The following is a 16,916-nucleotide window of genomic DNA, read 5'->3' as shown; positions in this document are numbered from 1 at the left end:
CCTCATTTCTGTACTAAAGAGAATCCTTGAATTCTGAGGCTGTGCCCTCTGGTCCTAGACTCCCCCACTGTAGGAAACACCTACTCCATATCCATTCGATCTCGGCCTTTCAATATTCAATAGGTTTCAACATGATCCTCCCCCCGGCCATTCTTCTAAATTCCCGCGAGAACAGGTCCAAACCCAACAAACACACCTCCTATGATAAACCTTTCATTCTCAGAATCATTCTTGTGAGCCTCCTCTAAACCTTCTCTAATATCAGCACATCCTGTCATAGATAAGGAGCCCAAATCTGCTCACAGTACTCTGAGTGAGGCCTCACCAGTGCCTTAAAAAGCCTCAGCATCACATCCTTGATTTTATATTCTAGTCCTATTGAAATGAATGTTAACATTGCATTTGCCTTCCTCACCACAGACTCAACCCGCAAATTAACCTTTAGGGAATCCTGCAGAAGGACTCCCAAGTCCCTGTGCACCTCAGATTTTTGAATTTTCTTCCCCTTTAGAGAACAGTCTACACTTTTGTACTGTCTACCAAAAGGCGTGACTGTACGCTTCCTGACACCGTATTCCATTTCCCTCCTCTTTGACCATCCTCCTAGTCTAAGACCTTCTGCAGTCTCCCTGCCCCTCCACCTATCCTCGTTTCATCTGCAAACTTGGCCACAAAGCCATCAATTCCATCATCCAGATCATTGACATATAACATAAAGAGAAGTGGTCCCACACCAACCCTTACGGAACACCACTAGTCACCTGGTTCCCAAGCAGAAAAGGCCCCATTTATTGCCACTCTTTGCCTCCTGCCAATCAGCCAATCCTCTATCCATGCTAATATCTTTCCTGTAATACCACGGCTCTTATCCTGTAAAACAGCTTCCTGTGCAACACTTTGTCAAAGACCTTCTGAAAATCCAAGTATACAATATCCACCGTCTCCTTTATCTATCCAGCTTGTTATTTCCTCAAAGAGTTCTAACAAATTTGGCAAGCAAGATTTTCCCTTAAAGAAACCATGCTGACTTTGGCCTAAAAGGAACATAATTCCCAACCAAACATGTCCATGAGGATAGGTGGAACAAGCTGGGACTTTTCTTTTTGTAGTGAGGGAGAATGAGAGGTGACTTGATAGAGGTATACAAGATGATAAGAGGCATAGATCAAGTGGATAGCCTGAAAATATTTCCCAGGGCAGAAATGGTTAATATAATGGGGCATAATGTTTGGAGGGGGGATTGCCAGAGGTAAGTTCTTTACACAAGGAACAGGTGGGTGCATGGAACACCCTGCGGGGGGAGGGGGAGGTGTTGGGGTAGAGACCGATACATTAGGGCATTTAAGAAACTTCTAGATAGGTCCATGTATGATAGAAGAATGGAGGACTGTATGGAAAGAAGGGTTAGATTGATCTTAGAGCAGATTAAAGGGTTGGCATAACACTGGGGGCTGAAGGGCCTTAAACAGCATTCATTTGTTCATTTTGTGTCATCTCATATGACATGGGCATCATGGTCTTTCCATGAAGTGGTCTGCCATTGTCTTCTTCTGGGCAGTGCCATTACAAGACGGGTGACCCCAGCCATTATCAATACTCTTCAGAGATTGTCTGCCTGGCGTCAGTGGTCACATAACCAGGACCTGTGATCTGCACCGGCTGCTCATATGACCATCCACCACCTGTGGCTTCACGTGACCCTGATCGGGGGCTAAGCAGGTGCTCCACCTTGCCCGAGGGTGACCTGTAGGATAGCAGAGGGAAGGAGCACCTTACACCTCCTTTGGTAGAGACACATCTCCACCCCACCACCCCAATGCCTTAAAGATTGAACATGGAATTGGGAACCACGATCTTCCACTTTTTTTCTTGAAGCCTTAATAATCATAAAATCATTGGAGCAGCAGGAGTAGGCACTTTTGAGTGGCTCTGCCCGATCCTCCATTGGTTGAACCTCCACCTCAATACCACATTCCTGACTAATACCCACACCCCCAATGTCTTTTCAGTGATCAGTGAACAATGAATTTATCTGCTGAGCAGTCCTCACCTTTGAAGAAGTTTGCAGAGAACCCAGCTTTGTTGATGGAGCCATCGGATACAAACTTCATCCACAGTTTATTGGAGCTCGACTTGATGTCATCAGGTTTATCGTAGCCACAGTAACGCCCAATTAGAGGGCTGTCTTCTGTGCTTCCATCTCGGACCTCCAGATAATCATAAGCACAGCTATCGTGTCTCTCGATCTGCAGTGAAAAAGATAGATTTCAGGTCTTCATATCAGCCATTACTGTCTGGTTTGATGGTTCACTCAACTTCACTCACCCCATCACCGAACTGTTCCCACAACCTATGGATTCACTTTCAAGGACTCTTCATCGAAGGTTCTCAATACTTAATTTATTAATTTTTATTATTACTATTTTTTTTGCATTTGCTCAGTTTGTTGTCTTTTGCACACGGGTTGTTTGTCCGTCCCGTTGGGTGTGATCTTTCATTGATTCCATTGATTTTTGTATTTACTGTGAAAGCCCACAAGAAAATAAATCTCAGGGTTATATATGGTAACATATACTGTCCCGTGCAAAAGTCTTGGGCACATATGTATATAGCTTGGGTGCCTACTACTTTTGTACAGCACTGTAATAATTTTATGTATTGCACGGTATTGCTGTTGCCAAAAATAAACAAACTTCATGACCTATGTGAGTGATGATAAACATGATTCTGATATGGGTCTCTACCTACACCATTGTCCATATCCCTCCATCTTCCTCACACCCATGTGCCTATCCAAACATCTCTTAAAAGCCTCTAATGTATTTGTCTCTACCACCACACCAGGCAGCACATTCCAGGCATCCACCACTCTGAGTGAAAAACTTACCCCTCACATCCCCTTTGAAACTACCCCCTCTCACCTTCAATGTACGCCCTCTAGTATTAGACATTTCAGCCCTGGGACAAAGATAGTCCCTGTCCCCTCTATCAATGTCTCTCAGAATCTTATAAACCTCTATCAGATCTCCCCTCAGTGTCCGCCACTCCAAAGAAAACAGCCCAAGTTTCTCCAGCCTCTCACGATAGCACATGCCTTCTAAATTATCGTGCATTATCAGCTAATTTGGGTCTTGTTTCATGCAATAAGAACGGGTCAATTGATAGTTGGTTTTCACAGGCGTTTGGGGGAGAGTGACAATAATGAGGTGAAATTTTATATTGAATTGTAAAGTCAGGTAGTTCAAAGGTTTGTTTTCTAAAAGAATAAACTATCGTATGGGCACAGAGTTGGTCATTGCTTGACTGGGAGAATGCATTCAAAGGCATGAACTAAATTGAAAATGGCCTTCTAGCGTTTCAAAAGATAATGTTACCGGGAAAAAGAATTCTCTCAGGTACAAAATCCCAAAATGAAAAAAAGCTACTCCTGTGTTTGAATACAGAATCCAAAGTCTAAATTAAATGAAAAGTTACCAGAAATAGTAGTGAGCCTGGGAACTGAAAGTGCAGAAATTAATACAGAAAGTTAAGACAAAAAACTAGTAAGAAAGGTAGAACATTGTCAGATGTTTGATAGTGAGTCAGAGGAAATGGGGGGTGGCAGGTTGGAGATACGTCTCTACCAAAGGAGGTGAAAGGTGTTCCTTCCCTCTGCTAGATTGCAGGTTACCCTCGAGCAAGGTGTAGCACCTGCTTAACCCCACTCTTCCCTAATCAGGGCCAGGTGAAGCTGTGGGAGCAGGTGGTGGATGGTTGTAACAGCTGCTGGTGCATATCACAAGTCCTGGTTATGCAACCACTGACAGAGTGTCCTTTAGTAGGGACTCATCTCGATAATGGCTGATTTATATTCCCTCTCAACCCCATTCTCCTGCCTTCTCCCCTTAACCTTTGAAGCCCTGACTAATAAAGAACCCATTAACTTCTGCTTTAAATATACCCAATGACTTGGCCTCCACAGCCACCTGTGGCAATGAATTCCACAGATTCACCATTCTGTGGCTGAAGATATCCTGCCTCATCTCTGTTCTAAAAGGACACCCCACTATTCTGAGGCTGTGTCCTCTGGTCCTAGACTCTCTCGCTATAGGAAACATCCTCTCCACATCCAATCTGTCTCGGCCTTTCAAAATTCAACGAGATCCCTACTCATATTTCTAAACTCCAGCGATTTGCCCTGCTTTTTTTCCCTTTTAACTTTGAAAGTTACCTCAAAGGACTGAAAGGCCAGTCCCACGTGGAAAGTGTCGGACACTCTTATCCTCCATATGCAGACTTTCGACGGACGGTAGTCATCAGGGTAGTTGGGCGATTGAATCTGCCCCAGATCCTTGCTGATATCTCCTCCGCAGATGGCTAAGGGTTTGAAAGAAAAGAAATGGAATTATCTGGAAGATTCTGGTGAGGTTTCCAATCACTGAAACCAATTGTTAAGAGTGTTCAGACCCACACAGGTAAAATGTAACCAGTGACAGCTCCAAGCAGTGAAGAGTGAAACTTTGACTGAAGACTGGGTGCCGGTGTAGTCAGCTGGAATTCCCATTTATCCCAAAGCTCCCGTACCATGCAACACGAACCACTGGATGGAGATCGGATTTAGTTATGATTATCTGGTTAGCTGCTGGTGACTAGTAGTATTCCATAGGGGTTGGTGTTGGGTCTGTAGGCAAATGCATGTATTGTCCGTATTATAAAACCATCAGGCCAGACAACACAGGAGCAGAATGAGACCATTCAGCCCATCAAGTCTTCTCTACTATTCCATCATGGCTGACATATTTTCCTTCTCAACCCCATTCTCCTGTCTTCTTCCTGTAACCTTTGACACCTTTACTAATTAAGGGCCCATCTCTGTTTTAAATATACCTAACACCTTGGCCTCCACAGCCATTACTGGCAATAAATTCCACAAATTAATCACTTTCAAGCTAAAGAAATTCCCCCCTCATCTCTATTCTAAAAGGATATCCCTCTGTTTTGAGGCAGTACCCTCTGACCCTCGATTCCGCTGCTATAGGTAACATTCTCTCCACGTCCACTCTGTCTAACCCTTTCAATTTTTGGTAGGTTACAATCAGATTCCCCCTTCATTTTTCTAAACTCCAGTGAGTAAAGGCCCAGAGCCATCAAACGCTGCTCATACATTAACCCCTTCATTCCTGCGCTCATTCTCGTAAACCTCCTCTGTACCCTCTCCAAAGGCAGCCCATTAACCCCTTCATTCCTGGGCTCATTCTCGTAAACCTCCTCTGTACCCTCTCCAAAGGCAGTACATTCTTTCTAAGGTAAAAGGCCCAAAGCTGCTCACAATGCCAAGTGCAGTCTGACCAGCGCCTTATAAAGCCTCAGCCTCACATCCTTACTTTTATATTTGGAGCAGGACGGTAGCACATCACTCTATGGTACCAGCAGCCCAGGTTCGATTTCCACCGCTGCCTGTAAGGAGTTTGTACGTTCTCCCTGTGACTGAGTGGGTTTCCTCCCACAGACCAAAGACAGATGATTGGCAGGTTAACTGGTCATTGTAGATTGTCCTGTGGTTAGGCTAGGATTAAATCAGGGGTTGCTGGCTGACATGGTTTGAAGGGCCAGAAGGGCCCATTCTGTATTGTATCTCAATAAATAAATAAATTCTAGTCCTGTCAAAACATGGTCTGGATCGCCTGGTGTCTGGTTGTTTGTGAGTTAATTTATTGATTGATTGATTGAGATACAGTGTGCAATAGGCTCTTCATTCCCTTCAAGCTGTGCGACCCAGCAACCCCCGATTTAACCCTTGCCTAATCATGGGACAAGTTACAACGTCAAATTAACCCAACCACTGGTATCTTTAGACTGTGGGAGAGAACTGGGCACCCGGAGGAAACCCATGCAGTCAGGGAGAGAAGGTACAAACTCCTTACAGGCAGTGGCGGGAATTGAACCCAGGTCACCAGTACTGTAGGGTGATGCGCTAACCACCATGCTATATCCGCCTGCCAAACTGACTTTTTAACTCCTGTATTGTGAGGCTGCTTTTTCTGGCAGTGTGTTTCAATCGCCCAGCACTCTGTATGTAAAACCATGAACATCTCCTTTAAACTAACCCCCACACACAGACTTCATCGACCAAACACTCTCTGATATTTTATTTACAGAAGTTCACAGTGATGACTTGTGAAATGTTCCCTGAGTAAATATCTTAGAAAGGACACAGCACAGGTTCACAGTAAAATGTTAAATTATTTACACTGAGGAGGATTATACTGTCTGAATTTATATTCCCTTGAGTGCAGAAGATTAAATGGATTAAAGAATTTTATAAGTTATGTAGAGAAATTGGAGTGTTGGATCAAAATTGAAACAGATAAAAGCTCAGGTTAATGTCAAATACCATTTCAGCACATTAAGGACCATCAATGGGGATCGATGACACATTTTAAAATATAGAAGTTAGAACATTGCAGTAGAGAACAGGCCCTTCGGCCCACAATGTTGTGATGGCCATTGAGAGTCATAGAGTCAAAGAACACCACAGCACAGATACAAGCAAATCAGCCCATCCAGCACAACCATCAGGCTCTTGAACAAAAGGGGATAACTACACTTGTCCATTCTTTGGCACAGGTGACTGTGGAGGCAGATTCTTGATTAGATTAGATTAGATTAGATTATGAGGACACTCAGTCCTCGTTTATTGTCATTTAGAAATGCATGCATTAAAAAATGATACAACGTTCTCCAGAATGATATCACAAGAAAACACAGGACAAACCAAGACTAAAACTGACAAAAACCACATAATTATAACATATAGTTACAACAGTGCAAAGCAATACCGTAATTTGATAAAGAGCAGACCATGGGCACAGTAAAAAAAAGTCTCAAAGTCCTGATAGACTCATCTCCTCACGCAGGTGGCAGAAGGGAGAAACTCTCCCTGCCATGAACTTCCAAGTGCCGCCAACTTGCTGATGCAGCACCATTGGAAGCACTCGACCGCAGTGGGCTCTGATTAGTCAGGGCATGAAGGGATACAGGGAGAAGGCAGGAGATTGGGACTGAGGGAAAATGGATCAGCCATGATGAAATGGCAGAGCAGACTCGAAGGGCTTTATAGTCTAGTTCTGCTTCAACATCTTATGGTCTCATTGTCTCACATCAGCCATTGCTGTGTGGTCTGCTGCAGCAGCCTCTCACAATATATGAAACTACAGCAAACTATCAGGGCAGCTGGAAAGGTCATTAGTTGCAGTCTACCATCAGTGCAGGACTTGTTTGAGCCCAGGACAAAGAAGTAAACAGAAAAATCATAGTGGACACTACCCAACCAGCAAACTACTTCTTCCAAAAGCTCCTTTCTGGAAAATGTGGTAGGTCTTGGGAGGAGCAATGATCTGTTCCCTACCTCCGTTGCATTCTGTCTTGCACAGTTATGATGATAATTAGTCACATGAGTAGGGGCATGGCAAAGCAACGGGAACAAGTTATGTATTCGTGATTTGTTCTGGTCAGATTGCAGCTGGGGACTGACGGATGGTGCAGCTTTTGTTGACAGCTCAATTACGCTTAATTACCCTTGACCTGCACTTGGGTACACGTTCTGTTTTATTGCTTCACAATTGTACATTTGCCAATTGCTAATAATGGATTGAAAACATATCTTCGACTTCTGGAACAACCATTATTGAGGCTGAGTGCAAGTATAGCAAATCTGTGGGGGCCGCCAGCAGTGGCAATTTGATTTGGTTAGAATTCGCTGCTAAAGAGCTACTAAAATAACACATTGCATCTTAAAAGTTTCTTCACCTAGGCAGTTAATCTAACCTTTCTAGCTAGGCCCGTGGAGCAGACTTGATGACCCAAATGGCCTCATTCTGCTGCTGTGTCTTGTATTCTAGCCCCCTCCAACTTACACCACCCCCACCCCCAGCTACTGCACTGCACTGTAAAAACTTTTAACCACTTTTGATAATTCTGTTCAAGTGCTGGTATTTATGTATTTATGCACATTATATTCCATATCCATACTTTGACCTCTAACATTATTTTAATGTAATTCTTTATTCTTTACAACTTTGCTGTTTTTTGGTGCATGTCAAGCGAATACCCCACAGCAAATTCCTAACACATGTGAATGTATATGGCGAATAAAATTCATCGATCATTTGATCCTTTATTCCAACTAGTTGATTTAAATTTCAAAGCAGAACCCAGCAGTACTAAGTGGCTTTGACCAGCAGAGGGAGACGATGAGCCCTCATGTGGCATAATTATCCCTCAGTAGCCAAGGTGAGTATATGAGCAAACACAAACAATGCCCCCTCTCTCCTCTGAATGAACCACTTCACATGGAAAGGCTTTTGAAATGAGATACCCCTGGATTCTTTCCTCCACCTCCTCCCCCATCCTGTTTTGTAGCTCTGGAGGCACTCCATGAAGTTCAAAGTTCAAAGTAAATTTATTATCAAAGAATCTATATGTCACCATATACTACCTTGAGATTCTTTTTCTTGTAGGCATACACAGTACAAGAGCAGCAATTATTAACTACACACAGACCAACAAACAATCAATAAGCAAAACAGTCTGTGCAAATGCAGTTATTTTAATAACAAATAAATACATAAGTAATACTGATAAACTCAGTTCAAAAGTCCTTGAAATTGAGTCCATAGATTGAGTGAGTCCACAGCGATCAGTTCAGAGTTGAGGTGAGTGATGTTATCCTCACTGGTTCAGAAACCTGATGGTTGAGGGGTAATAACTGTTTCTGAACCTGGTGGTGTGGGTCCTGATGGTTGAGGGGTAATAACTGTTCCTGAACCTGGTGGTATGGGACCTGATGGTTGTAGGGTAATAACTGTTCCTGAACCTGGTGGTGTGGGTCCTGATGGTTGAGGGGTAATAACTGTTCCTGAACCTGGTGATGTGGGACCTGATGGTTGACGGGTAATAACTGTTCCTGAACCTGGTGGTATGGGACCTGATGGTTGTAGGGTAATAACTGTTCCTGAACCTGGTGGTGTGGGACCTGATGGTTGAGGGGTAATAACTGTTCCTGAACCTGGTGGTGTGGGACCTGATGGTTGAGGGGTAATAACTGTTCCTGAACCTGGTGGTGTGGGACCTGATGGTTGAGGGGTAATAACTGTTCCTGAACCTGGTGGTGTGGGACCTGATGGTTGAGGGGTAATAACTGTTCCTGAACCTGGTGGTATGGGACCTGATGGTTGAGGGATAATAACTGTTCCTTAACCTGGTAGTGTGGGACCTGATGGTGGTTGGATAATAACTGTTCCTGAACCTGGTGGTGTGGGACCTGATGGTTGAGGGGTAATAACTGCTCCTGAACCTGGAGGTGTGGGACCTAAGGCTCCTGTACCTTCTGACTGATGGTAGTAGTGAGAAGAGAGCATGGCCTGATGGTGGTGGGGCACTTGATGATGGATGCTGCTTTCTTGTGGTAGTGATCCTTGTCGATATGCTGAATGTTGTGTAGAGCTGTACCAGGCTGTGTCCATGACTCTTTTATGTTCTGACTAGATCACCATCATTGACGTGTACTAGACAAAGTATGTGTAGACATACGGTGCACTCTAATAGAAATGCTATCTGCCTGCTTAGACATCATCATCATCATCATTACGCGCCATGTGGTATGATGTGGGCATTATGGTCTTTCCATGACCATGACTGCTCTTGGCAGAAGTTTCTACAGAAATGGTTTGTCATTGCCTTCTTCTGGGCAGTGTCTTTACAAGACTGGTGACCCCAGCCGTTACCCATACTCTACAGTGATTGTCTGCCTGGCGTCAGTGGTCACATAACCAGGACTTGTGATATGCCCCAGCTGCTCGTACGACCATCCACCACCTTCTCCCACGGCTTCCGGTGACCCTGATCGGGGGCTAAGCAGATACTACACCTTGTCCAAGGGTGACCTGCAGGCTAGCGGAGGGAAGGAGTGCCCTACACTTCCTTTGGTAGAGACATATCTCCACCCTGACACCCAATTTATATATCTATATCACTCATTGGAATTTACAGAATTGTTATGCATTGCTCTGCACTGCTGCCGCAAAACAACAGATTTCATGGCATTTGTCAGTGGTATTAAACCTCATTCTGATTCTGAGTATATGGTAACATGGAACACTCAGCACTGAGCACACAATGTTGTGCCAAGCTTTTAACTTAACGCTCAGAGTGGGTTAAATGGTCGGCACAACATTGCGGGCCGAAGGGCCTGTGCTGTGCTGTTATGTTCTATGTATGTGCTCTCAGATCATTCTAATGTTTCCTTCCCACATAAACCTCCAGCCTTCCTTCACCCATGTGCCTATCTCATAAAAGTCCTTCATGTGTCTGACTCCACCACCACCCTTGGCAGCCCCTTCAATGCACCCAGCTCTCTCTGTGTAAAAAACCTACCTCTGATAACCTCCTTATACCTTCCTCCAATCACATTAAAATTATGCCCTCTGGTATTAACATATACATACTTCAATAATAAATTTGACCTTTTTTTGAACTTTGACAGGTGCTCACCAGTTATTCTGCCTTTAAGACTCTAGTGACTCCTCTGAGGTCTCTCTGTCACTTCCCTTGTTTTTGCTTCATCAACAGGAGTAGCCTGGGAATTCGGAGGATTCTGCGAATCCCTGTCCAGCTGTGACTTCACAACCGACATCTGGTCTCGGGTGGGGAGTACCCTGCAGGAGCCCACGCCCTTTTCCGATAACCAGCACAGTGGAACTAAGGCAGCGGCTGGAGTATGTTCTGTTCCTGGAATCAGCAGGAACACTCAATGCAGGCCGGGGGGGGGGAGGGGGGGTTCAAAGTTTAAGGTTCAAAGTAATTTATAATCAAAGTACGTACATGTCACCATATTCTACCCTGAGATTCATATTCTTACAGGCATTCACAGTAGAACAAAGAAATACAACAGAATCAATGGGAAACAACACACAAACAAAGACTGACAAACAACCAATATGCAAAAGACAACAAACTGAGCAAATAAAAAATGTGTATATAATACTGAGAACATAAGTTGTAGAGCCCTTGAAAGAGGGTCTATAGGTTGTGGAAGAAGTTCATTATTGAGGTGAGTGAAGTTATCTACTCTGGTGGATTATCCAGCCTGATGTTTGAGGGGTAATAACTGTTCCTGAACCTGGTGGTGTGGGACCTGATGGTTGAGGGGTAATAACTGTTCCTGAACCTGGTGGTGTGGGACCTGATGGTTGAGGGGTAATAACTGTTCCTGAACCTGGTGGTATGGGACCTGATGGTTGAGGGGTAATAACTGTTCCTGAACCTGGTGGTGTGGGACCTGATGGTTGAGGGGTAATAACTGTTCCTGAACCTGGTGCTGTGGGACCTGATGGTTGAGGGGTAATAACTGTTCCTGAACCTGGTGGTGTGGGACCTGATGGTTGAGGGGTAATAATTGTTCCTGAACCCGGTGGTGTGGGACCTGATGCTTGAGGGGTAATAATTGTTCCTGAACCTGGTGGTGTGGGACCTGATGGTTGAGGGGTAATAATTGTTCCTGAACCTGGTGGTGTGGGACCTAAGGCTGTTGTAGCTCCTTCCCCTGAGGACCCTAGGTTGGGAATTCCTGATCTAGGCCTTCCAATATTTGGCAGATTTCAATAAAACCCTGCCATTTCTCATTCTTTTAAATTTCAGTGAGTACAGGCCCAGGAACCTCCTTGATGCATGATTTTAAAACAACATCGTGAACTGAAATACCATCTTTACTGCAATTACCTTCATAGACAGCTGAGAACCCTTTGCCGACCCAAGTACTGCTGCTTCGGAATTCAATCCATAGTCGGCTGTCGGTCGAGATGAGAGACGGTGGAATCTTATCACCGCAGAACCTGCCTGGAAAAGTAAAGCAGATTGGAGACAAAGTTAACCAGAGAGTAGACAGTGAATGCGCAAACATAAAGGGAAATGAGCCTGACCCTGCTCTACTCTTCATCTGGATCACAGCTGACCTCCACCCTCAGTGCAATTTCCCCACACCTTTCCCATATCACTTCACTTCCATAGTATCCAGAAACGTGACCAGTGGTGCACCACAGGGACTGGTGTTGGATCTGTCACCGTTTGTCAGATTGAGATTTATTTATAAATGTACATTGAAACATGCAATTAGATGCAGTGTTAGAAAGCTGAGGCTTTCTAAGGCATTGTTTCGACCACATCTGGAATATGGTGAGCCCTTATCTAAGAAAGGATGTGCTGACGTTGGAGAACATCGAGAGGAAGTTCACGAGAACGATGGCGGGAATGTAAGGGTTAAGATAGGAGAAGCTTTTGATGGCCTGTACATTCTGGTATTTAAAATAATGGTGATCTCATTGAAACCCACCAAATATTGGAAGGCCTAGATAGAGTGGACGTGGAGAGGGTGGTTCCAGTAGTGGAGGGGTCTAGTACCAGAGGGAATAGAACTGGGAGAGTCTGGAGGCAGCTCCAGAATAGAAGGATATTCCTTTAGGACAGAGATGAGGAAGAATTTCTGTGGCCAGATAGCGGTGAATCTGTGGAATTCGTTGCCACAGACGGCTGTGGAGGCCAAGTCATTGAGTATACTTAAAGCGCATGTTGATAGGTTCTTGATTAGTCAGGGCGTCAAAGGTTACTGGGGAGAAGGCAGGAGAATGGGGTTGAGAGGGATGATGGAATGGCACAGCAGACTCAACAGGCTGAATGGCCTAATTCTGCTCCTCTGCCTTACGGTCCAAGTCAAGAGTTTATGCTTTCATACCACGCAGTGGGGCTTTCCTCCAGTATCCGTCCCGTACTTCCACGTAATCATACCAGCACAGGCGGCTCCTGAATGTGTCCATGGCAGTGAAATTTAAAATAATCTGAAAGAGGATAAAGAGTCGAGATGCTAGTGACACCAAGGTGGAACACATGTGTACGGATAAATGACAATAAACTTGAACTTGAACAATGATAAACACTGGAGGTTCTGCAGGTGCTGGAAATCCAAAGCAACGCACACAAAATGCTGGATGAACTCAGCACGTCAAGCAGCATCTAAGGAAACGAATAAACAGTCGACGTTTCAGGCTGAGACAGTTCAACAGGACTGGAAAGGAGGGGGAAAGACACCAGAGTGAAAAATGTGGGGCAGGAGGATAAAGAGGATGGCTAGAAGGTGATAGGTGAAGTCAGATGGGTGGGAAAGGTAAAGGGCTGGAGAGGAAGGAATCTGATAGGAGAAACACATGCAAAATGCTGGAGGAACTCAGCAAGCCAGACAGCGTCTATGGAAAAGAGTACAGTTGATGTTTCAGGCCAAATCCCTTTGGCAGGACTGAGTGCCGAAAGATTTCAGCCTGAAAGATCGACTGTACTTTTTTCCATAGATGCTGCCTGGCCTGCTGAGTTCCTCCAACACTTTGCGTACGTTGCTCGGATTTCCAGCATCTGATAGGAGAGGTTTTTTCCCGATTTCCATTCCCGTTCCAACATGTTGGCCCATGGCCTCCTCTTGTGCCAAAATGTGGCCAACCTCAGGGTACAGGAGGAAATCCTTATATCCCGTCTGGGTAGCCTCCAACCTGATAGCATGAATATCAATCTCTCCTTCCAGTTTAAAAAATCCCCCCCCCACCACATCTTCTGTTCCCTACTCTGGCCTCTTGCCTCTTCTCACCTACCTATCACCTCCCCTGAGTTCCTGCCCCCTTCCCTTTCTCCTAAGGTCCACTCTCCTCTCCTATCAGATTCCTTCCTCTCCAGCCCTTGACCTTTCCCACCCACCTGGCTTCATCTATCACTTTCTAGCTATCCTCCTTCCCCTGCCCCCACCTTTTTATTCTGGCATCTTCCCCCTTCCTTTCCTACTCTGAAGAAAGGTCTTGGCCCAAAACTTCAACTGTTTATTCATTTCCATAGATACTGCATAACCTGCCAAGTTCCTCACCATTTTGTGTGTGTTGCTTTGAACTTGAATTTGTCCTGCCCCAGGTACCCAATCATATCACATTGTAGATTAGTTAGGGAGATCCTTCATGACGCAGTGAGCAGTCAGAGTAACAGTCAGGTCAGTGGCAGGGTCAAGATTCCAGGAGTAAGGCAACGACGTGGTTTCCCTTTACACGCACTAATCTGCATTTCTTCCATCTTCGTCAGCAGCCTTTACCCCGCAGATTGTGGAATGAGCCAGAAAGTATGGAGGAAAGTTTCCCGCAGATGATTTCATGAATGACTGTGCTCTCCCAATCCCATCTCAGGAGAAAACCACGCATGACTCACTGAGGTGGATTTTCACAGGGGGAGTGGGAAAACACTTAACCTCAATTTCCCAAAGAGACTCAAAGCCATTGCACAAATGAGTAAGAGGTTAACTTTGACTCAAGTGTAGAGGAACGGACTGTGTGAGTGATATGAGGAGAGAGATATTGGAGTCATTTTTGCAGTTGCTGATCTAGTGTCTGTGATAGCTTTTTAAAGATTAGCTTTTATCTCCTTTGATTTGTTTGTCGAAACATAGTGTGAAATGCATCCTTTGCATCAAACATTTCAAATGGTTTGATTTAATATCCAAGGAAGGAGAAGATGGCAGCGTGACGCAGCTCGCAGCGGCCACTCCGGTGGTGATGGTGTCTGTTACTTGTCAAGTAGGGTGCCATACACAATCCTGATTTGATGGAGGCAGACGTGAGAGCACGGAGGAACATCTGGTGAAACTTCTGAAATGCCCGCTTTGCTGCCGCTGCTACTGTGTGGTCCAGAATCTCCGGAGGGGAAGGCCCCGAGTCCTCGGCTTTGCTTGTTGCTCGGCGGCCGGGGCGGGGTCGAAGCGCTCGGCAGAGGATGGTGCTCGGAGAGGCTGTGTCGGAGCGACTGGTTGGAGGCTCGAAGTTTTTGGACGGACTCAGAGTCAGCTGCGGTCGGATGCTTCCAATAGTACTGCATCGGCAAGTTGGCGGCGCTTGTAGGTTCATGGCAGGGAGTTTCTCCCTTCCGCCGCCTGTGTGAGATGATGAGTCTATCGGGACTTTGAGACTTTTTTTTTACTGTGCCCATGCTCTGCTCTTTATCAAATTATGGTATTGCTTTGCACTGTTGTAACTATATGTTATAATTATATGGTTTTGTCAGTTTTAGTCTTGGTTCGTCCTGTGTTTCTTGTGGTATCATTCTGGAGGAACATTGTATCATTTTTTAATGCATGCATTTCTAAATGACAATAAACGAGGACTGAGTGTCCTCGTAATCTAATCTAATGTGTACAATATACAACCTTAAATTCTTACTCTTCACAGGCATCCAAGAAACACAAAATCCCAAAGAATGAATGATAGTAACATCAGAACCCCAAAGCCCCCCCCCCTCCCGCACACAAGAAGCAGCACAGGCATTAACCCTACACACGAGGAATTCTGCAGACGCTGGAAATTCAAGCAACACACATCAAAGTTGCTGGTGAACGCAGCAGGCCAGGCTGCATCTCTAGGAAGAGGTACCGTTGACGTTTCGGGCCGAGACCCTTCGTCAGGACTAACTGAAGGAAGAGCTAGCATTAACCCTTCCACTCCCCCAGCTGATGCACTGATCCTCCATCCCACCCGCAACACACAAGCAATAGCAAAAGCCCCCAAAGAGACCTTGATCTAGAGCCCATTAGACATTTCAATGCATACACCAGCACTTTGGTATCTCAGAGAGGCTCTCTCTCAGCAGCAAGGGAGTGAGAAACCGCTCCTGCTAACCTAGAGTGGAGACCAGCAGCTTACTGTTCCGATGTTACAAATTTTTGCTTTGCTTCTCCAAACACAGTCCAAAGGTGTGGCAGCAAGTGTCACCACTCTTCTGGCACCAGCATAGCACGCCCACAACTCACTAATCCAAACCCATACATTACCGTGCAAAAGTCTTAGGAACATATACAGTATATAGCTAGGGTGCCTAAGACTTTTGCTCAGTACTGTAATTTTATGTATTGCAGTGTACTGCTGCAAAAAATAAGCAAATTTCAAAACACAGTCTAAGACTTTTGCTCAGTACTGTAAGTCTTTGGAATGTAGGGGGAAACTGGAGCACCTGGAGGAAACCCTTGTGGCCACGGGGAGAACTTAAAATCTCCATATAGACTGCGTCGGGACTCAAAAGCTGATCAGTTATGCTGGCATTGTAAAGTGATTGCACTAACCATTGTAGGTTCCAAGTTTCCAAAGCTCCTAGCCTGGGGTTTTGGGGGGTTACTGTAGCCCCATGAGGCTGTCCATTGGTCACCAAAGCAAAGACTGAAGACTCTTACCTTCTCTCCAGGAGTGACTGATATTCTCCACACACAGTGCGTAAAAGATGAATACCCATTCGGAAAACCAGGAGAAGAAAAGTTTCCCATCGAGTCCTGAAGGGTATCTCCACAAGCTGTTGGAATACAACAGAAGATCCTTCTATCATTCCTTAGTTTGGAACAAACATCCTTTCTGTCAGACTATGTCATTACAATAAGGGAACACCAGGTCCAAGCAGGAATGTCTTCCACGTAATGGCAGAATGATTGATGGATCATCATCCAGGCCATACTCTCTTCTCGCTATTACCATTGAGGAAGAAGTACAGGAACCTTAGATCCCACACCACTGGCTTCAGGAACAGTTATTACCCTTAAATAATCAGGCTCCTGTATCAGCCTGGATAACCTGAACTCTGAACTGATTCCACAACCCAGGGATATAGTTTCAAGGACTTTACAACTCTTGTTTTCAGTATTGTTTGTTTGTTTGTTTGTATTTGTGCAGTTTGTGTTCTTTGCACATTGTTTGTTTCTTTGACTTTGTGCGAAGGTTTTCATTGGTTCTATTGTATTTCTTCGTTCTACTGTGAATGCCTGCAAGAAAATGAGATTTTGGTAATATATGCAAACAACAGGAATTCTGCAGATGCTGGAA

At 44.9% G+C, this 16,916-nt stretch overlaps 1 protein-coding gene across 1 annotated transcript in view; it reads right to left on the bottom strand.

The window, feature by feature from the left end:
• LOC134351111 (bone morphogenetic protein 1-like) overlaps nucleotides 1-16,916 on the bottom strand; it is a 273,809-nt gene that overhangs the window by 27,392 nt on the left and 229,501 nt on the right. The window contains exons 9-13 of the mRNA XM_063057200.1: nucleotides 16,277-16,392; nucleotides 12,767-12,869; nucleotides 11,758-11,874; nucleotides 4,211-4,356; nucleotides 2,051-2,246 (exon numbers count right to left, since the gene is read on the bottom strand). Coding sequence (XP_062913270.1) covers nucleotides 2,051-2,246; nucleotides 4,211-4,356; nucleotides 11,758-11,874; nucleotides 12,767-12,869; nucleotides 16,277-16,392 — 678 coding nt within the window. The remainder of the gene's footprint in view (nucleotides 1-2,050; nucleotides 2,247-4,210; nucleotides 4,357-11,757; nucleotides 11,875-12,766; nucleotides 12,870-16,276; nucleotides 16,393-16,916) is intronic.

This window comes from Mobula hypostoma, chromosome 8 (assembly GCF_963921235.1).
Source record: "Mobula hypostoma chromosome 8, sMobHyp1.1, whole genome shotgun sequence".
In the NCBI taxonomy this organism is placed as follows: Eukaryota; Metazoa; Chordata; class Chondrichthyes; order Myliobatiformes; family Myliobatidae; genus Mobula; species Mobula hypostoma.
The sequence above is the reverse complement of the archived record's forward strand: the minus strand, read 5'-3'. Positions and strand labels throughout refer to the sequence as shown.